Below are 22,437 nucleotides of genomic sequence, written 5' to 3' on the forward strand. Positions count from 1 at the left end.
AGCCCACACAGGAAAACAGTTTCTAAATTTTAAATGGCCTGTTAGGAGAGCTGTACCTTGCATGCAGATTTTCAGGAGATCAAACAAATTAAACCAAGAAACTAAAACATATCTTGATGTACAGCCTATACAGCTTTCATGCAGTATAGAGAAAAGTACTGCCTGGATGTAGGCTTGCTTGGTGCACAGAGGGAAGCAATGTTAGCGACTCAAGTCAGCGCAACAGGCAAAGACAGTGCAGCTGCACCTCTTCTCTAGGCAATGAGAGTGAGAAAGCTTAGCAAAAAAAACCCATAAAACATTCTAACCTGATAAGTACTGGAAAAGGAAAGGTGATGTTCCATGAGTACACTGCCCAGCAAGAGACAGAAATGGCAATAAAGTTACTTCCCCGTAACCAGAACCTTAGAAATGATAAGATGCATTTGATTTGAAAACACTGCTCCCTGGACAAAGTCAAACCTGTTCCTGTCCAGCAGGCGTGGGCTATTGCCACAGCATATTCTGCAGGTGGCATTTGCAGGAGCATCAGTAGGAATTTGACAGGTCTGCTCAGACCGCAGTGGCAGGGACCTGATCAGTAGGTAAAGCAGAGAAGTGCAGACTACCCATAAAACAGAAATAGAGGAAGATTTAATAACATGCTTGGTTAATATTTACAAACATTGAAAATTTTGTTAGCTATGTAAATAAAACACAGAAATAAGAGACAGGGGCTGCAGTAGCCCAGCAAAGCCAAAATATACCAGGTTAGAGTATTTGTTGTGAGCTGGCATATGCCTGGAGAATGGAATGGAGACACACTATATAAATGGAAAGAATAAAAAAATAAATATTGACATTGTTCTACACCTGTTTAGCCTCTGGAGACCAGTGATTTGTGGGACCATATGTTGGACAAAATGAGACTGTTCATTGATAATTGTAAATGTGGTGACCCCTTGCAAACTGGATATTAAAAATATTAAGTAAATGGCACATTTTAATTATACAGTAAAGAGGCTGATCTCCACCATTAAAAGACTGCAGCTGTCAGGAAGAATTGATCATATGACAGAAGGTAACATTTATTTGATAGTAGACCTTGGTAAATGACATCCCAAACAATATTTAGATTCTCAGACAAACAAATTCAGTTCAGACTTGAGTTTAACCATGAGGCATCAGTTTCTTTCTCTTTCAGCTGAGACAATTTTTATCTGTTCCCCATATCCTATAGGGCTTGTTTGCTTTTTTGCTTTGTTTTAATCTGTTTTGAAGTATTTAAATTTAAAATGAAGTATTATTACATGAGAAATTGTAAACGACAGAGTTCGGGAATTGGAAGTCAACACATTTGTTATTCTTTTTGCCAAAGGTATCAAGTAAGTTGCATAATTGCCAGAGTATGATATTATCTTTATCAACATAAACAGAGCTTTCTATCATCTTTGAAAGCGCTGTTGGTGAACAACTGAACATAAAGACCCCAAAAAAGAGCATCCCAGAAGGAGCTGAGAGCATCCACAATGCCTTACAAAGTTGCATAAGGAAATGAAGTAGACACATAGCAAGTAGTCACCAGCAAAAATGCCAAACACTCTCATGTATGTGCTTCTACATCTGAGGCAGAGGAGAGAAACTGCAGACAGTTTTTGTAGCGTCCTTCCTGCTTGTTGTGATCTGACCTTAAGACAAATGTGTGATGGTAAAGCAGCAGTCCATGTAGATTGATTCTTCTCATTGACCCAGAGAAACCCTTCTATACACAAGGTTTGATGCTTTCCCCCTCCACTTCTGATTTTGTGAAGCGCAAGGAGTGTCTCACATTGTGCCAATCCTATGGTGAGGCACTTGCAAGGTCTGAAGGTTGGGGCATGTGAAATATGGAGCTGGCAGAAAGCATGCAGCTATTCCATTGGAAGCGAAGGGGAGTGTAGGCCCATAGAATACCTCTTCCTTCCCCTCCTTGCTAACATCCAGCACCTGCAGGTCAAAGCATGCAAAATATTTTCAGGATCACAAAAGAAGGCTGAAACAAATGTGCTGGCACACACCACATGTATGTACTATTAATCCCAACAGAAAGGTAGTTTCAGATGAGTTTTAGATTGTATTGGTGCTCTAGTGATCCCCTGGCTGTCTTTATCAACCAAACCAAAACCTGAGTGCTCAGGCACTCAGCAGCAAACAGTGACATTGGATCCTGCTTTCTGGCAGCAGAATGTGCAGCCACGCAAGTGGGTTACTCTGCACAGAAGGGCTCCTGCTGGCACAGAGCAGAAATGACTTGTCAGCTTTGGTGATATATAAGGAGCACGGCAGTTCTATAGAAGATAGAAATGCCAAAGAAATGACTGACTTAAAGAAAGTAAAGGTATATGGGAAAAGCGGATTTTTTTTTCTTCCAAAGGAGAAAACAACCTCAGTTTTCCTCAATTTGAACATAAAAGGGCTAGTTATGCTGGTTAAAGCCAGGCACTCTGCCAGCAGCTGAGAAGGGGCAGCACACACAGCTCTGCCAAATCACTCATTATACGGCTTTTCCCTTTGATGTGGGAATTGTCAGGCAGGCTGCCAGTTCACAACTAGTTTGGGGATGTGGACAAATGTCCATTTAAGACAGCAAGATCCCAGGATCATTTTTACTTGTCACTAAGCCGCATTTAAACCCAGGTGCAATGCTGTAAAGTACCTGTTGATTATAAATGAGCCCGTTGGTGGAGTCCGCCACCACCTCTGTCCTGCGCTATTACTCCACCTAAAGCACTGTACGTCAGCTAGTGTTAGCAAAGCCAGTCTGAATGACTTTTTCCAACAAATTGTTTGGTATAGTATCCAACAACTTAGTAAAACACAATTATACTATGACCAGAACATGTTTTTAACTGTTTATCTTGCATGATCTACTCTTTACGAACTCATTAGAAGACCAGCAGCTCGGCATCCTAAAGTATTCCCTTCTTATGCTAAGCCTTACTTGTAGTCTTATGGGGACAGTTTGGAGGGGAAATCCTAAACCCCCAAAAGTTGGAAGCTAGTGAAAATGTTCTTTATCAGCAAAAGGGCAGAAACTGAGATGTAAAACAAGAGTTTCTGTCTGTAACTGCCCAGCTGGTCACAAAGCGATGGCTGTGATGCAGAACTGCTTCACTCAGGAACATGCAGAAAGATAAGAATTCCTAACTTCTGTACAGGAATACCAGAAAGCCATGGATCTGTAGGTGAGCTGCTCTTATACAAGATGAGAGAACAGAAGAGTTTGTTGGACAACCTGTTGCCTACAGCAGGGATCAAAAACCTTCCACTGAGCTTTAAAGCAGTCAGTCCTAGGGCAGGTTGCAGGCTGACTGAACGTGGTCAATGAACAACTCATTAACTCTGGCTGCCCTTTAGAAACACGACTTGGAAAGAAAAAAAAATAAATCACAAGAAGGGCTGAAAAATTCTCAGCCCATGCCATGTCATCCATTTCTGCAACCCTTTTTCTTTTGAACCTGATTGTGTAACCTGTGACTATATACATGTTATTTTATCCAAACCTTACCAAAGGAAAGACAACTCAACCCTGGTTTACTGGAATATCTCAGAGGAATTGCATCTTTGGCTCATCTGGAAGTATTTTTAATGTCCACAGTATTTCCTCTCCGTGTTTATGCAGGTTCAGTGGCTGCATAAGAAATATCCTTAATCTCTCCACTTCACATATATTTTCCTTTTTTAATAACCTCTGTGCAAAACTTATCCTTGTGACATTATTGGAAAAGACTTTAAAAGAAGCATAAATCACTCACCTGGATACATGCCAAAGGCTCATTTGTCCAAATTGAATAGCCACCAACTAAATATATTCTACCATTGTGGACAGCAACTCCAGATTCATTTTGACCTAAAGCAAGGAAGGAAATAGAAACCACTTTCAGTGTTTGATTAACCCTTTGAACACCAAATGTTGGAGTTCTGTAATAGGATGCAAATGCACTTGGCAGTAACTTGACTGTTTCAAAATTCACAACATGTTGGAGGAAGGTGAAGTGTGAGGGCTGTTCCTTGCTCTACACAGGAGTCCCATACAGTGCTGCCCAGAGATGTCCCAGATGAGCAATAATGTGGCAGTGCAGGGACCATCTACTCTTTTCTCAATGGCACTGGTTTGCATACACGTGCTTCACGGCCTCTACCTGCCTCTACCTGTTCATGTTCAGACATGAACATCCAAACAGACACAGAGGCTGAGAGTGACGAGGGCCCCTCATGTGCTGCCCACACCTGTTCACCCCCACCATTCCTCCAGATACAAGTACGGTGAAAATGGCAGAAGCTGCTGCACAAGTTCATCCCCATAGCAACAGTCTCCTGAACAAGTTTGGGAGTTTTGAAGGATAAATACAGCCTTAGAAAAATCTGCACTACACAGTGCAACAGGCACATTTACTGCCAGTTGCACAGACAGAAAGAAAGGCTTAGATGCCTTCTCAAGGTGTAGGTTGTTGAAACAACCTTGCAGGCTAAGGAGAGGCAGCTATCTGTAGTAGGACAGGGGTCAGCTTCAGAATGAGGGTGCCTGTGGTGCCAGGGTTTTGCACTTGCAAATCAGATGACATCCTTCTCAAAGGCTGTCAGTTCCTCCAGATAATAAAATAATTAACTAGCGAGCAAAAGAGAGATGAAAAACTGGTCCTGTTTGACAATGTGTAACTCCTTTTTAATCTGTGCCTCTCAGTGTTCATCAAGAACTCTATAATGGCCTGACTTGGAAACCGAGCAACCCTTTTCCAGATCTCAGAAATTAAGAAACCCTGTGCAATATCTTAAAAGAACAAAGTTGCCACTAGAGCAGTTTTAAACCCACCAGGCAGAAAATGGCTTAAGGTGACTGCTTTATTTGTCAGACATTCATCTCTGACACAGCGTTTCTAGTTACCTTGAGCTTCTACGTTAGGCTCCTACAGCCTTTGTATCCTTTTCAGTGGTAGATCTCAGAAATTATTGCAATGCCAAATAAAAAAGGTTGAAAAGTGAGGTAGGCTCAGTTGTAGGACTCCTCTAGCAGTCTGAGCTGAAACTTTTTGGCAGCCAGTAGTTACTAGTTGAGCTTCAAGTTTGCTGCACAAGAGAATGGCCACAACATTAATGCTGTGCTATCCTGGAAATCCAACCTTTTGTGCAAAGCTACTGTTGGTGCTACTCTAAGAACGTGTCACGTGCCTGTCTTGTAGCCTGGCCAGCAGGTCGAGGGAGGTGATTCTGCTCCTTTACTCCACTCTGGTTAGACTCCACCTGGAGTGCTGCATCCAGCTCTGAGGACCTCAGCACAGGAAGGACAACTCACTGTTGGAGTGAGTCCAGAGATGGCCATAAAGATGATCAGAGGGATGGAGTACCTCTCCTACAAGGTAAGGCTGCTCAGCCTGGAAAAGAGAAGGCTTCAGGGTGACCTATTTGTGGCCTTCCAGTACCTGATGGGAGCCTACAAGAAAGCTGGAGAGGGCTTTTTACAAGGGCATGTAGTGACAGGACAAGAGGAATAGATTCAAACTGAGAGTAGGTTGAGATTAGATATTAGGAAAAAAATCTTTACTGTGAGGATGGTGAGGCACTGGAATAGGATGCACAGAGAAGCTGTGGATGCCCAATCCCTGGCAGTGTTCAAGGCCAGGTTGGATGGGGTCTGAGCAACCTGGTCTAGTGGGTGGTGTCCCTGCCCATGGCAGGGGAGTTGGAAATAGACGATCTTTAAGGTCCCTTCCAACCCAAACCATTTTATGTCTCTATATCTCTCCCAGGGATTCAAGGGGGTAGTACATCTGGGAATTGTATCAGGTGGAGGTGAACTTTGGTGGACTGGATGGCATGAACAGTGAGTTGCAGTGCTTTGCAAGTTCTGACTGTAGCAGTTCTTCCTGGTGAAAGTCAAGAGGAACTTAACAGATACTCCAGCTAACTGACTCATTCCTGATGACAGAATTCAAACAAGGACACCTCCTTTTGGGTATTTGATTAAGAAGATACTGTTTAGAAGTAAGGGAGGGTTAATGAATTTGAGTGAAATCTTTGCTCTATAACTCCAGCAGAAAGTACTACAAAATTATGTTATTATGGTAGAGATGCATCAGTCTCTTGTACATTCAGGGAGCTAAATCTATGACTGCAGGCAAGCTTCTGGAGAATCAAAAAACAGTAGTGGTAATATTATGAAAAATTATTTTTTACTGCTTCATTAAATTAAATTTATGTGCACTTTCTTAAAAATTTAGTGTACAAAGTGCTGACACAAAGGTTTTGTAGACCACTCAGTGCCAGAACTGTAATCGAAAATGTCTTGTTGGCTGACGATGGTCCATAAATCAGAAGCAATTGTAGCAAAGTCATGTAGTTCCAAATTCTAAAGGTGTCTAAAGAGACAAGAACTGATGTTTCTCTTCAATAGTAGCAAGTTCCCCTTTTGGTGTGCAATACTCACCTGTCAACATGTTGAAGTTGCAACGTGTCCACTGGTCGGCATCTATGCTGTAGGAGTCTATGTGCCGGACCAGGATCCGATCATTGTTGTAGTCAAGATCATTCCCACCTAACACATAAAGTTTCCTTTGGACAGCTGCCATGGAGTGATACACTCTCCTCTGCAACATTGGGCTACGGCTTAACCACTTATTCTGGAAAGAGAAAGAGAGAACTTGTCTCAGCACTGCTCAAAGACACACTTGTATTAGTAGTATAATAAACAGTAGCACATTACTGATGTTCTTCTTACCCTTGGTCAGGAATCACAAGTGCATGTATTTGTGTTGTTCACATGTTAGACATGTGTGCTGGTTATAACACTGACTAGATGTACTGGACTTTCAACATGTGGTTTACAGTTCTCACATTTAAATTCATTAATTTAATAGTATTTCTTGCTCTGTATTATTTCTGTCTAGATCATCAGGTTTCAAAAGTATTTTTTTTTTCCTTTATAACTCAGTAGCAAGTGCTACTTAAGCCAGACTATTAGATGCCTGCTTTGTATACAGCGCTACAATTATCTGTACCAATGAGCTCTGTTATGAGACAAGAGATTCTTCTACGTTTCTTTATTCAGAAGCTTATTTGATCTTATCCTTGGAGAATGAAGCAACAAGGAAAAATAATTTCCTAAAGAATCTTCTCAAATGATTAATGTATTTGGTTTAATGTTAACCCTTTATTTCTGGAAACTTACGAAGTAACATCCTTTTGCATATTTTTCTTACTCATTAATAATATTCAAAAATTCTACCTGTTATGGGGAGAGGCGAGAAGACATGGAAGATAAGGGATTAAAGCACAGTATTTAAACCTAAGAAAAAAATTGCTCCTGCTACGTTTACCGAATCAAACAACCTGGCAACAGATGAGATTAATTTAAGTGGAGGAAGTTAAAATCTGTGAGGAAATTCTTTGTGATACATGTGCTACCACTTGTGGTAACTCAAGAGCCTCTAAAACTTCTGCCTTTTAACCTCCACAATATATAGCTACACATTTCGATGTGTAGTAGTAGTTGAATATTAGGCATTAATGATTGCATTAGTAGTCCAGTCTCTTAACACCAGACTATAGACACCATCTGCTTTGGAAAGCCTGCCTGCATCCCCTGATTATATCTTTAGCTTCCTCCACTGCAGTGCCTGCCAGGTGAGCCGCAAAGCACTGCAAAGGCAAAGAAACAGAGGGGCCTGGTGGGGTCATTTCTAATAAGCCGATGTGTGAATACTAATCAGTGGTGGGGAAGCAGAGGTCACCCCAGCCGGCTTGTTGGCAGGTAGCTGTGTGCTCTGTGGCAGATGGCAGGCATTATCGACTCGCCACAAAGGCCTCGCGCAGAAGCAAACGCTGGTGCTGAATGATAGAGTTATTGAGATTCTGTGCGAGATGCAAGCAGATGTGATGGTTTCCAGTACCCACCGTAAACAATATGCCAGCTGAATTTTTAAAAAGAGCTTGTGTGTACAAACATGAAGCGGACCTCATTTGAAGAATGCAGGCACACAATTCCTCTGTAACTCTTTACATGCCAGGCCGGTTTTCTCACTGTCAACACAGCACGCTGAAGTAGCCCTGCCACCGGTATTTTGGGGTGCAACTTTCACATCAGCAAGTAAAGAATCTAAGTGTCAGATACACAATAGAGACACAGTATCTAAGTATGTGTCCCCCTCATAAGCAAAACAAGATTGCTGTACTTGGATTTAGGACAATCAGCATTTATATAACTGATGCATAAAACTGCACCTCAAAAAGAAAGAGGCACGTGTGCCATCGCCTGCTTTCTGCTTCAGGCTATGCTTTAAAAAGTCATACTATGCTTTAAAAAGTCAGTGGGAACCACATAGAAGCATCTCCTGGCACAATTTGGTTCCAAATACAGCAATCAAAGCCCCTATCCTACAATCAGCAAAGTCAAAATCTTCTACATGGGTGTAAATCAGGCTATGCAACTCTGATTGCAAGCTTAGGACTTTTAATTCCTAATACAAGCAAGAGGGCATAACCATGCCCTAACCCTCTGAAATGGTTACTGAGCCATGCTAACCTAATCAAAACACATACATAATGTATGAAATAATCCCTAAAAGATATTTTAGGTGCTTGGGTAATGAAATGATAGGCACCCTTGCAGGCAGTAGAGTAAGTCACAGCCAGGTAGTACAGTTCTCAAAATACACAGGAAACAAAAAGGCTCATATATGCAATTCAAAGCAGAAATGCCAATGACACGGAGCGGTTTTGGGACACTGACTTTGAGTATATGCTGCCCATGGCTGCTGGACTACAAAAAAAAATGAACAAGCAAAATAAATAGTGACAAATACAGGGGATTTAAAGCACATTTCTGTGTTTAATCTAAGATGGTTCTAATGCCTACAGGCTTAAAAAACATAATAAGTCATCAGGGTCTCCATTACTCTGTTAAATTCACACATCAGTACCCAGTGAATTTAAATACCACTAATTCAAATGGTCAGCGCTTTTAGCCTTACAAATCACTGCATGTATTTGCCAGGAGACCTGTTTAAAGCAAAACATTTCAGAAAAAACATACAACACGGATACCCACCTGCTTAGGATCATAGACCATGAGCCTGTTTTGATACTGCGCAGTATTTGTTACTCCTCCTATGAAAGAGTTTATACAAGTTATATTTTTTCATATAAGCAAAACCAGGACCGAGATCAGGTACAGCAAAACAACCAATTCTAGAGTTCATTTGCTGACATAAGTACCACAACTTCTGCTAACATTCCACTGCACTTTTTAATCTGGTTACAAGGTAATAAGTGGCCCTGTTTGTCAAACATACAGAAACACAGAATAGCAACAATTAACACCCTACACACACTTCCTTTGTAAAGCTAATTCTATGGGCTAAAAATGAGATAAAAACTGATCTGTTTTTAAATGACTGTGCATTCAGCCTTAGTCAAGACACTAAGATAAAACCCATCCCTATTCCAAGGAGTGTGCAGAGTGTGACAGTTTAAAAAGGAGGAGGTGGGCTTGCATCAAAGAGAAGAAAGAGGTCAGAGAGAAGCTCTGCCTAACCAGGAGCATGATGTGGGATACCACTGCCAGCTGGACAGAATGGAGGAAATGTGTGCAACTGGGCTCACCTACATATTTGAAAGAAATCCTATATTTAGTTTGTAGAGAGAGTATGTCCTGGTTTAGTTGTAGACTTAGGTTGGAAGGTTCCTCCATAGTGACAGAAACTGGTCTACCACTTACTTTCCAATAACAGTCAGAAAGCAAAGTATAAAGCACCTCAGAAAAGTTCAGAGTGGAGTCTGACCCAAGTAGATGCTGCAAACCATTTACCTCAACACAGTAAACAGATGTTTAATGCCCAATCATCCTGTTCTCCATTATTTTTAAAAGGTAAATCTCATTGAGTAAACATGGAAAACTTCAGTGTCAAGTCTGAAATCTTACCTGTGCAAACATGTTCCTGAGTGTGCTTAAACCTCCTGGGAAAACTGTGTCACTGCAGCACTGCCACAGGTCCCAGTCCCCCTCTCTCACCACCCTGGGCCCATGGGAAGATGGGGCCAGACGTAACACCTGCAAGTTGCACCTCACCTTCATCCTACCAAGAGGTCTGGGCAGAACTAGGGCATGCCACTGGCCACACACCAGTGTGACTCATACTGACAGACAAACATTTAGAGTTTTAATGGCACATGCCAATAGTGGACAAAATCCACAGCAATGAGAAGAACGAATTTCATCTGTCATTGCATTTGTTGATGCTTCTCTTCTGTTTCAGCCAGGTCAGCAGCACAGTGATTTTTATTCTTGCTGGTTGAGCTATGGCCAAACTGATGCCTCAAAAGATCCCAGAGAAAAATACTCCAGGCCAATTTAGTATATAAGATAAGACGAGCAGGTCCTTTAATTAGGCTCTTAGGCCCAGGGAAATACACACGATGCGCATCATGTCCAGGGAGTTCCACAATTTAAGGTATTATCCCAACCAATCCCAGATTTATCTGCCCCCCAGTTCCTCCCAGTTCTGCCCTCGGCACGCCTCTTTGGCAATTGAGTTAGGGGGTTCTGGGACCCCCTCTTCCTCATCTTCCTCTTCGTCACAGCACATCCAGTCCTTGGAGCTCCTCCAAAGCTCTGGGTTTTGAAGGATGCTTTGACTATGATGTATCTTGTTCAAGCCAGGGTGCAAATGTTCTTAAACAGAAAGAAGGCCTACCTTGAGGGAAGTCTAAACAAGCTACAGGAATTTAGATAGTTAGATATGAAATGGGGTAATAGAGATGGGTAAATGTGTAAACTACTGTGCTAAAGGGTGAACTAACTACAGCTACTTCTAAAATCTACAAAAAGCTAAAAATAAAAAAAATCCATAGACATCAGTCCCCCTTTTAGAGGTATGACAAGAACTCCATCTTGTCTAACCTCTACCACCTATACTTAACATTATACCAGTAAGATGACTGACACCTACAACACTAATCATACAATAAGCTATTATGCAGCTACTAAAATTCCTACTACTCATTCCTGCTGGATGAGCTATAGCTACTCATACTAAGGCTGCTGGGTTTTTTTTTCTTTTATCTCCAAGCTCCATGCTGGGGAATCCTCATTTTGCCAGTGTCCAGCTGCAGCTAGGGCAGCATTTTGGTTCAGTCATATCGTGATTTTGAAGCAACTCCCCCACCTCTCACATGTCATTATAGGCTGTATGTTTGGACAGGTGTGCATTGAAGTCAAACCAGAAGCTCTGTTCCAGATTTGCACCAGCTGTGCTCCACTTCTTAGTGGTGGCATAAGAGTGTGAAATAGTAACTGGTCTTTTGAATAGCTTTGTTCCATCTTAGTACTGGGAACATTTGGGCCAAAGGACCAGAACAAATCTAGTCCAAAGCAAAAGACGTGAACATGTACATGGAGTAAATATAGAGAACTCGGAAACAAAGTTTAGTGCTGATCTGCTCCTACTGGGTTGAGCTACTTGCTAACATAGAATTACCCTCTGATTACTCCAAATAACTTTAGTGAGGCTGAGAATTTGATCAATGGATAGCAGAAACTATGGATGTATCTATTTTAGAGTCCTCTTCAGCTGCAGCAGCAGGGAGAAATAACGCTGTTACTTGGGTGCATCTCAGCAAGCACCAACCTGTGCTGGGCCTGACATATGGACAATGGCACCAACTCCCAGCTCAGAGACACTTACAGGTTCAGAGAGAGCTAGGATGAGATGCAGTCTTTCCAAACCATTTCCATCACACTGTGCTGCACCCTGCTCAACACAGAACCTGTGAAGTGCGCAGACAAGAACAGGCATTGGAAACCAATGACTGCTCCTGTGTCTAATCTCACAATCTGTTATTTGTCTCTACACTGCTGTGCAGCCTCCACAGTCCTAGTGGCCATCAGCCACACGCACAAACCCATCTTTTCTAATATCTGTTTTGTAATTTGATTTTCTTTTACATACAGTTATTTTCACTCCCAGCACAATGTTTAAAATGAGATGTCAGATTAGCATGTTGAAAAATAAAAATCATAGTTATTTGGATGATTACCTCCAGAATGTTAAACTACAGGAGACACATCAGAAACACAATGCTGGGTCATGTATTTCCATTCCAAAAGGACAGCTTAATTTGGGGCGAAAGATGTGAAGGAAGAAGAGAAAGAAGAGTGTTGCTTCCTCATAAAATAATAAAATAAGCAAAATTATTTGCTTCTCTTCACAAAGAGCCCCTCACATCAAGTACACAGCTTACATCTTTTCCCCTGCAATATTGCTCCTCTCTGGTGTTTTGTCATTACATTCCCTTCACATATCGCTCTTCACTTTTAGATTAATCTGCCAAAATGAGATGCTAAGGATTTGCATACAGATTTGACTACACAAAAATAGATCTGGAATTAATAACAGTCTCTATATGTTTTAATTTCTTCTAGACTGGAGTACCCTTGCCTCCAGCAGTATTCTTGGCTTTGAAAGTCATCAAGCTGATTTGTCTGCTCTTAGGTTATGATGCCACATGCTGCTACACTGTCCCCTGCAATCAAAGTGCTCACAGAGATAGATTCCATGCCTTCCCCTAACAAGTATATTTTATAGATTGGCAGTTTTGATCTCCCCTCCTCAGGGGGATAATCTGCATCTTAACAGGTTTCTATAGATACATCTGTCATTAAATATGCCATCTTATATCTGCATCAATTTTCAAACTCTAGTTCCTCCTAACTTTGAAGTGCTATAGCAAAAGTTTAAAATTTTCTGCCAAAATTCAGATTTAACAAGTCTGCAATGCCCTCTTGAACTATTTTTTTAAAAATACTCCAGGCAGCTGGGAAAGGGCAACAGAACAGCAATATGTGTCTCAAAACATAGGAAAAGGAGGGGAAAAAAAAAGTTTAAATGGTACTAAAAATAATACATACTTTCTCAGAAAAAAAAATTGTGTAATTCTGAGAGAATTCCTTAAACTTCTCTGCTGTTTTTTCTATGAGAAAAGGAGAGGATAGAAAGAGAGACATCATAACAACATAAAGTACTTAAAAATACAAACCATGCTACCAAATTTGATGTCAAGCAATAGCAGCTAATGTGGTAGTAACCCAAAAGTTAACGAAAGAGAAGAAAAAGTCTGGCTGAGTAAATGAAAGAAAATTTACAATTTGGTCAGTGCTTGCTGGGTTTTATAAATAGAGCGATGGTTACGCCACTTTGACATGAACAGCTGGCTTTGAGGACTCCAGTTCCTGGGAGGCCTGAAGCACTCTCAGGACAAGTCTGTGTCTTGCTCTTACAGACATGAGCACACCCTCACGGAAAACCCATCATCCAACCTGTGGGCTTGCAATGTTTTTACACTGCCACAATCACTGTTGCTCATTCCTTTGCAGGCTGTAAATGTTTTTAAGCCCTTCAGGACCTGTAACTTCCTCGCTCATGCAACAGTGTCCGTTTATATGAGGAATTTGCTGGAGGATTCCAAGACACACCTTGTCCAGCCCTTTTCCACACATGGGAAACATTTTGGGTTGTTACAGCCCACCCAATCTGTCCACAAACTCCACTGAAAAACATCTTCAAGACACACACTTCCAAAAAGAGAGAAGGGTGGGAGGTAGTAGATTCAACACCATTTTCCCAAACTACAATTTATAATCCATCTTTATAACATGTCCTAGCAAGACCCCCATATGACTTGAGAAATCTAATCCAATCCAAATCCCCCAGAAAATCTCACAACTCTCTCTGAAGTCCCCAGTTGCTGCATGAATCTGAGTTCACTGGGAGATGTGTAAAACTACATATTGGCAAAGAGCCCCCATGTGTATTCCTTCCAGCAAATCCAGGGAATATATAGAAATCGACATGACATACACCCCAAGGTGCTCTTCTATTTTAGAACAGAAATCTCTCCTCTCTTAGGTGTCTGCGTGTTAAACACAAGATAATCCTTCCTCAACATGCAAGCAAGCCCATTGCCTCTTACTTCAGCCAGCCCAGGTGCACTGAGGGCAGCTGAGCTGGAGCATATTTTCCCACCCTAAGAAGTCCCCTGGAAGATGCCAACAGCAGCTCTAATTAATGCTGTGCCACTCCAGATGTAATCCAGCTGCAAGCAAGAGGGGCACAAGCCCTACATTTGTTAGCAGACTGCTTTTTTCTTTTTTTTAAATCATTAAAACTGGATGTTTACATTCAATCTAAGAAGAATCAGTAGCATCAAACTTATAATGTCCATGATTGAAAGGTATGAGATTTATTACCTTTATTCAAATACAGTAATAATGAGGTCTGTACATGTTCCATATACAGACTAAGACTGGGCCACTGAGGCAATTTTTATGTACTTGTTAACCTCCTGCTCCTGGTAAATCCCGTGCCAGCCACACTGTAAAACCTGATTTGGTTAGATTCTGTAAATTCTTATTATTCCAGATCTATTTTTCATAAAAGAATTTTCTAGGCATTACTGAGAAATTATTTTTCTCTTCACAACAGCATACTGATAGTAAGGTAATACTTTTCATTCTGAATCATTTGGAAACTCAGAATAATTCTCCAAGATATGTTATGACCATCATTTCCTCGATCAAAATCACCACCATTAGGGAGAAAATAACAGTTAAAACCCAAAAAGAATCTTGAATTTTGAAGAAAAATATTTATACCTTATACTAAATACAAAGCAACTGTACAGGGTTGGCTTGTTTACCCCTTCCCCCAAGTTGAGTTTTTATGTGTATGTCAAGATGTGATTTTAGCTCACACACTTAAGGTCAGACAACTCGGGCCTCTGCAAAACACAAACTCCAGCATAACACTTTTAAAGCATAACACTTTGCTTTAAACAAGACACTTCATGTGCTAATCTCTTGAGCACCTGAGGCAGGGGGAGCATCATTATCCCAAGATGCAGGCACAGGAATGGCCCAGAGCTGGAGTGCCTGGCAGAGGTTCCCTGCCCCTCACTGTCCCCAGGGGCACTACACCTATAGGGTGGAGGAAGGTTAACATGTCCGGAAAAGCAGATCTCCAGATTTGCATGTGCAGGCCATGGAGGATGCAGGGAAATGGGCATAGTTCAAGTTCTCGCTCTTATGGAAAATACTTCCCCGCTTTTACAGTTAATGATTGTTAGTAATGTTGAACTCCAAAGTGTTTGGTGAATTTTGTTTCTCTTTCACTGAAATACTTCACTTTCACTGAAATGCTTCACTTTTCAAGCACATGGCATCCAATTCATTTGTGAAATTGGTCATGGCATCAGATGTTAACTTGGGCCTGTAAGATTCATCCTTCTATAAAAGTTCCAAACCATCTGCCTGATGCTGCAATGTCAGTACAGAGAACTTATCTTTTGTGGTTTAACCCCAGTCAGTGACTCAGCTGCTCATTCACTCCCCCGGGGTGCAGTGGGGAGAGAATTGGAAGAGTAAAAGTGATAAAACTCGTGGGTTGGGATAAAGACAGTTTACAGGTAAAGCAAAAGCCACACACAAACACAAGCAAGCAAAACAAGGAATTAATTCAGCCATCCTCAAGAAAGCATGGATCTATCAAGCGTAATGGTGACTTGGGAAGACAAAAGCCATTCACTACAAACGTCCTCCCACTTTCTTCTTCTTCCTCCAGCTTCATATGCTGAGCATGATGCCATATGGTATGGAATGTGCCTTTGGTCACTGGGGGTCCCAGCTATGTCCCCTCCCAACCTCTTGCCCACGCCAGCATCCTTGCTGGTGTGGTGGGGTGAGAAGCCTTGACTCTGTGCAAGCACTGCTCAGCAGTAACAAAAACATCCCTGTATATCATCATGACTGTTTCCAGCACAATTACAAACACAGCCCTTATTGGCTGCTATGAGGAAAATTAACTCTATCAAAGTTAAAACAAGCGCATTATTTTGATGAATTTTTTTTTAATAAGAAAATAAAATTATGGCTGTGGAAAAAAAAAAAAACAACCAAAACTAAAAAACTCCAAACAAATGAAAAAAACCCCCAAAACCCAAACACCCAAGAAAAAATAATTATATAACAATATGGAGCCCAGAAAACTCAAGAGCTGAACCCACTTGTGCTGACCAGAGGGTCTGACTAGTTCTAGAGTGCAAAAGGCTCCAAGGCTCCCTCTTTTAACATGCTTCTGTCAGGTTAAAAACCCCAAAGAGGTGGTAGCAGCCTAGAAGCCCCTCTGTCACCTGAAACACCAGCCACCCATTTCCTATATATGCTTACACTTGTATAGCATTTTGTTAAGCTCACTTCCCTTCCCTGCTGCCTTTGTCATGATTTTATCCTCTATTATTTTTGAATCCTTGTCATATTTGTCCCAAAGGAGCAGCAAAGTAAAGCTGAAAATGACTCCCAATAATAGCAGAAACCCCTTAAGTTTAGTCAGCTTTTGACTAGCAAAGCCTTTAAGAGGGCAAGCAGCTGTAGCAGAGGCACTAAGTAAATGGTCATCATGCAGGTCATGCTTTGATGGCTCTCTCCACAAATACAAGGGCTAGAAACTTATATTATCACTGTTTAATTTATTCACTCACTAAAAAACTGGGCACATTTTCAGGGTTCCCTTGCCAGCTGGTAGTAGCAGACTGACTTTGAGAGTTCTTTGCTGATGACCCATATTTCCCAGAAAAGGCAGCAGGGATACAGCTCAGAAACATCTCTAACTCAGACTAATTTTTTAATTACTTAATTTTAGGCCACATACTTCAAAATTAGGTTCCCTCCTGCATTACTGATTACTTTTATGCTAACATCTTATATTCAATGACGAACAGTGAACATTTTCAGCAGTGACTATGATACAATAAAACATCTCTCTTGTACTATTCCCCCAGCCCTGAATGTACCACAAGCTACATTTTAGTCCTAAGCAATTAATTAATAAGAGAAAGCTAGCTACAGTTATTATATCTCCTTCTCCCTTTCATTTTAAAATAACTCTATTCAATATATAGAAACCAGTTTTCAATCTGTGAGTACATAATTCAGATCAATACACTACTGAACTGTAGCATGGTATGCTCTCGTACTTCATAATAACCTGTCTGAATCTAGCAACTCAAAACTTCTAAGCATTTTCTCAAAAACTGAAAAGCCCTGTCTATCTTATTACATTGCCAAAACATTGTTCTTGACTGTGGTTTTACAACAGAAGTTATGTTCATGGCATTTACAAATATAAACGGAACAATACTGACAAAATATTTTTTGTTGTTTTGCCCAGTTTTAAAGAGCTGATATAACAGGCTTCCACTTACCTCTTCCCCTGATTCTAAGCCCTATTAGAGGCATATCCTTGAACACAATATCACACTGCATCATTATATAAATGCAGGTAGTATTTAAAACAAACAGGCAGGCATGCATTTCACCTATGTAACTAAGCACATGAATTAATCCTCAGCATAATTTCCCCTTTCCTAGCACATCTGGAAAGATTAAATTTAATCTTCAATCAGTCCCACATTTGACTTAAAAATCCTATCAAATACTATCTTGTGTTTCGGATATTTTGGAGTTTTTGGGTTGGTTTGTTTTTTGTTGTTTGTTTGTTTTCAGGTTTTTTTCAATTAAATTAAGACAAAAAGTATTACTTTTTTCATTTACTGGAGGAAAGACCACACTGATGGATTTCTAGTGCACATTCAATGATTTTATACGAATATGCTTACCACAGTTTCCTAAAAAGCCCTGTTCTTCATAAATGGAGACTGACAAATGTAAACTGTAAGATGGGAAAAACCCCCCAATAACCCAAGATACAATAGTAGTAACCTCCATGCATTTGAAGTGCCCACCACAGACATACATCCCTCTTCACTAATAAAATAGGAAAGGTAGTCAATAAAGAGGATAATGCACTGAACACACCCAGCTGGTACCCTAAAACAGAAACCCTGTTCCCATACTGTACCTGGATCTCACTTCAGGATTAATACACAGCACAAACTCTACAAGATTCCTTAAATGATGGTTACTAAAGGAAGCGATGCAAATACCTGCCAGGGATCTCATTGATTTTCTGCATTTTGTCCTGCTTTAATTCCAAAGTCATCGTTCATGACTTAGTGTATGTTAGTAAAAATAGATACCTGCTAAGTCCCCTGCCAATGCTCAGGAATCCATTCCCACGAGGCACTTAATCCATACAGACAAAAAGGTACATTTGCTAACCTAAACAACATACTTTGAGAAGCACAGTGAAGGCCTAAGTAGCTAACTTAATCTTCCATTCATACACCATCTTTTCACCAGAGGCATTCCAGACCATATCAAAATCCCCAGAGGGGATACCACAGGGTATCTACGGTGAAGATGCCAATCACTGAACGTTACCTCAAGGGCTGGCCCCATTTACTCATTAGCTTTCTTAATAAATATTGTAACTATATAACCTTCCATGGAACACTTCTTAGTAAAAGGGGAATATTTTTCTAAGAAATCTTCTGTAGACACTATCGACCCTATTCCAAAATAACTAATCCCAGAAGTCATTACAAAGACTGAGTAGACAATGTCCTCAACCCCCATCAATGTAACATAACAATGTAACACATAACATAAAAACTACATCAGACTCAGTTACAAATGATACATTAGTTTAGGATTATAAAGCCTATACATTCATCTATCTGTGCCATAAAGCTAAGATTACATCCAGACAGTCCTGTGCACTCATTATAGATAGAGCCATGGATGATTTCTAACAAAGGTCATTTTGGCCTGTTACAATATCCTGATGAGCAAGTGGGTGCAATTCATACATCTGCCTTCAAGCCCTGGAACAGTACAAGCCAACGAGCACCTAATTTTCCATTTCAATATCAGGACTAAATGAATCGTAGAATCATAGAATATTCTAAGTTGGAAGGAAACCATAAGGATCGTGGAAATCCAAATCCTGGCCCTGCACAGGACCGGCTCAAAAATCACACCATGTCCCTGAGAGAGTTGTCCAAACTCTTCCTGAACTCTGTCAGGCTTGGTGCTGTGACCACTTCCCTGGGGAGCCTGTTCCAGTGCCCAATCAGCCTCTGGGTGAAGAACCTTTTCCTAATATCTAACCTAAACCTCCCCTGACACTTCAGGCAATTCCCTTGGGACCTGTCACTGTCAGAAGTACCAGATCATACTACAGAAACTGTCTTTCGTTTGTTTGTTTTTAGGAAGCACACAGAATTTATCATCTGAAATTTGTCCAAAAGTGCATTATCATTCCAATTCACTGTGATTTATGAATGGCAGCCATGAGATAGCACGTATGACATGCAACTTTGAAACACAGAGAGACACTTAGGAGAAATAAAATATTGTATAGGTATGTTATGCTCCTATACTTCTAATCAGGCTGCAATTCTTTGAAATAGTCATCTCCTAAGACAAAAGTTATCATGACATATAAACCATAGGAGATTTATTAGTTTAATTCAAGACAGTATTTTGGTATTTTGTTAGTACCTCAAACTGTGTGAAACGTTTTCTACCTGATATCCAAAGAAGACCATCCACCACATATCCCGCATGGCACGAGAGCGATCGATCAAAGGACTGAACAAAGGTCCACTTGTTCTTCTTGGGGCAATAGCGTTCCACTGTAGGTAACACTTGACGCAATTCATTTCTGCCCCCTACGGCATACAGGTACTCATCCACGGCTCCCAGCACAAAGTGTTCCCGACAGTTCTTCATCGGAGCTATCTCAGCCCAAGAGTTAGTGCGAGGGTCATATCGACAGACTGTTCTCACCGCACACGTGCGCCCTGTGGAGTGCTCTGCCTCTCCGCCAGCTACAAAAAGAAAGTCTCCCATGACAGCAACACAGTGGTGGCTTCTCCCTACAGGCATAGGTGCCAGCTCACTCCAGTTAGCAATCCCTGCGATATGAACGTTCTCCTGATCTACCGGATTGAAGTATCGCAATTCCTTCACTTTACAGACTTCACGTTTTTTCCCACCAATAATGTAGAGAGTGTCTGACTGGAAGCGGGGTTTTGTCCTTGCTGTTTGCCAAACTGGCTGTGCATAGACGCTCTGGTGGTAAGCCAAGGCCTCGTTAATGAGTGCTGTCGCAGTTTCACTTGCTTGGACAAGAGGATGAGTAAGAGCTACAGTATGCAACGTATCCACATCCATAAGGCCAAAGCGGACGTACTGGAGAAGCTCATCCAGGTACTGGTAGCGGCAGTTGTGTTCCAACCAACTTACAGCCAGCTAAAAGTGCGGGGAAGGAAAGGAAAAACAGAACACCAATTATTTGTGTACAATTCCGTAAAAATTTGGTCTTTTGAAAACTGCTTGCATTGCAAGAGGAGCTATGTATTTGCCTCAGTACTGGTATCTATCAATCTAAAAAGCAGTTATGAAAGCCTATTGGTCAACACAAAAAGATACCTACTAAAAAGCTACCTATAGTAGTATATACAGTGCATATACAAAAGCATTTTATTGCACCAGCCCCCCTAAAGAATTTCCACAGCATTATCAGTTGGCACTACTGCTATGCAAAACTCTCATCACGCAATCTGTAATGCTGTAGGAGACCATACTATCCCTGAATCAAGCTGCTGGAGTGATAATATAAACATAGGGACTATGGGATCACTGGATACCATAGGTACACCAGAAAGAAGTAAGACTAATATTAGAGGATTAGAAAGAAAAACCTTTTCTCCCCTCCATCTTTCAGTCTATTTATGACAAAATACTAAAGGAATATAACACAATATGTGCTGAATCCTCAAATATTTTTTTCTTCTTCATTTATTTTATTCATAAAGTAGAGAAAGGTGTAAGGGGACCAAAAATTAAGCCAGAGAAGAGAGAAACACAGAAGAGGCTCTGCTAGTTTGTGGCTGACAGAAAGCAGCAGGGAAAACTCTAAAACGTCTCAGGAATTGCAGCTGGTATCAACAGCCAAAATTAGACATACCCTTTAAATCACATAAAGTGTATTGAATCCAACTGGGCCTAAAAAGAGACTAGGAAAGCCCTAAAACATTTCAAGAATTGTTGTATAAGTTAGTCTGCAAAACCTCCAGTAATGAAGATAGCTAAACTTCCTCAGGAAAACCATTCCCATCCTCTAATATCCTCTCAGACAGATTTTCCTCTTACCTCTGCAGGAGCTCTAAACCCTTCAACCAATTGCCCCCATTTTCCACATTTGGGTTCATATTCCAGAGCTCTGGAAACCCTAGAGCAACTCTTGAAATTGATTCATTCATACAGGATGAAAAGCAGTTTGCTACCTTCATTTTCTCCTCCACCTCAGATGCATGTTAGTATGTATGTTGCAGTTTCCTCTTCACTGTTGCTTGGCTCACAGTTCTCTGTTATTGAAAGGAAACAGCCCTCTTTCTTAACGTTGAAAACCGGACATAATCTTCCTCTTAAGGCCATAGCAGTAGTGGTAGTGAAGAGGTTGGAAGAATCTCTTTGATTATAACAATCTATGCCATTCTTGCTTGTACATCATGATGCAAGACTGTGCACTGATATTGCTGATTCATGTTTAAGCTTATGACTGAGTACTATTCTTTTTTTTCTCTTTTTTTTCTTTTTTTTTCTGCAGAACTTCCACTAAGTGTCATGCTTTCTTTGTCATAACTGAACTCTCTACTATTTACTTCACGTCACTGCTCCAGTTTGTCAAGATCATTCTCCATCCTAATTGTATTTTCAAAAGTGCTTGAAGACCATTACACCTTCTCATTTTCTGAAAACATAAACCCCATATTATTCTTTCATCCAAGTCATTATCAAAGACATTGATTAGTTCTGTGTAAGGACAGACTCCTCTACTTGATACTTCAAATCACAGAACTTGTGTAGCAGGTGTTTCTAACTAGCTACGTGATAAAAAAAGTTTTGGCTAAAACTTACTGCCCTGTACTGATCATGGGAATGTCACATTAAGGAGCTGAAAATAAATGTTTCTGTTACTCATGGCTTTCATATATGATGTATTAAATCACTGCTTCTGTATTCTGGAAGAGAGGGAAGATGACAAAACAAAAGCACTTGTAGAAGAAATAGCCACTGATGGGCTGTAACACAGTTCTAAATTTCCTTCAGTGCAAAGGAGCCAAATATACCTCTCATCAACATAAGGCAGAGATGGAAACTTCCATGTACGATACCAGCAAACATTTGTATATTTATCAACACAATTTATAACACCTTTACTCAGGTTTTGTTTAATCCAGACTTAGAAAACTGGTGCCTACATAGAAACTCCAAAATTCACCACGTCTATACACTAATTATAGTGCCTATGTTTTAGCTGCACTGGCAGTAACAATTAGCAACTATAATCAGTATTGGCAAAATAAAGTCAAAGCCATTATAGACTTTATGATGCTGTAAGGAAAGACGTTCCAGCTTCTCTATGGAGATACCAATAGCACTTGAAATTACAACTGTGTTTAACA

At 40.7% G+C, this 22,437-nt stretch overlaps 2 protein-coding genes across 3 annotated transcripts in view; both read right to left on the reverse strand.

Moving 5' to 3' along the window:
• Window positions 1-617: 617 nt before the first annotated feature.
• LOC116785023 (kelch-like protein 32) overlaps window positions 618-22,437 on the reverse strand; it is a 38,800-nt gene continuing 16,980 nt past the window's right edge. Inside the window, exons 1-5 of one of the 2 annotated variants that reach the window (XM_032684174.1) lie at window positions 19,466-19,499; window positions 9,062-9,120; window positions 6,443-6,635; window positions 3,774-3,868; window positions 618-1,965 (exon numbers count right to left, since the gene is read on the reverse strand). In XM_032684174.1, the coding sequence (XP_032540065.1) occupies window positions 1,804-1,965; window positions 3,774-3,868; window positions 6,443-6,635; window positions 9,062-9,082 (471 nt within the window). In that variant the 5' untranslated portion in view covers window positions 9,083-9,120; window positions 19,466-19,499 and the 3' untranslated portion in view covers window positions 618-1,803. Of the gene's footprint in view, window positions 1,966-3,773; window positions 3,869-6,442; window positions 6,636-9,061; window positions 9,121-19,465; window positions 19,500-22,437 lie in introns of those variants that run through there. The other variant, XM_032684175.1, reaches the window with a different exon arrangement.
• LOC116784054 (kelch-like protein 32) overlaps window positions 6,589-22,437 on the reverse strand; it is a 56,853-nt gene continuing 41,004 nt past the window's right edge. Inside the window, exons 3-5 of the mRNA XM_032682234.1 lie at window positions 19,466-20,218; window positions 9,062-9,120; window positions 6,589-6,635 (exon numbers count right to left, since the gene is read on the reverse strand). Coding sequence (XP_032538125.1) covers window positions 9,112-9,120; window positions 19,466-20,218 — 762 coding nt within the window. The 3' untranslated portion in view covers window positions 6,589-6,635; window positions 9,062-9,111. The remainder of the gene's footprint in view (window positions 6,636-9,061; window positions 9,121-19,465; window positions 20,219-22,437) is intronic.

Source organism: Chiroxiphia lanceolata, chromosome 3, assembly GCF_009829145.1.
Source record: "Chiroxiphia lanceolata isolate bChiLan1 chromosome 3, bChiLan1.pri, whole genome shotgun sequence".
Lineage (NCBI taxonomy): Eukaryota > Metazoa > Chordata > Aves > Passeriformes > Pipridae > Chiroxiphia > Chiroxiphia lanceolata.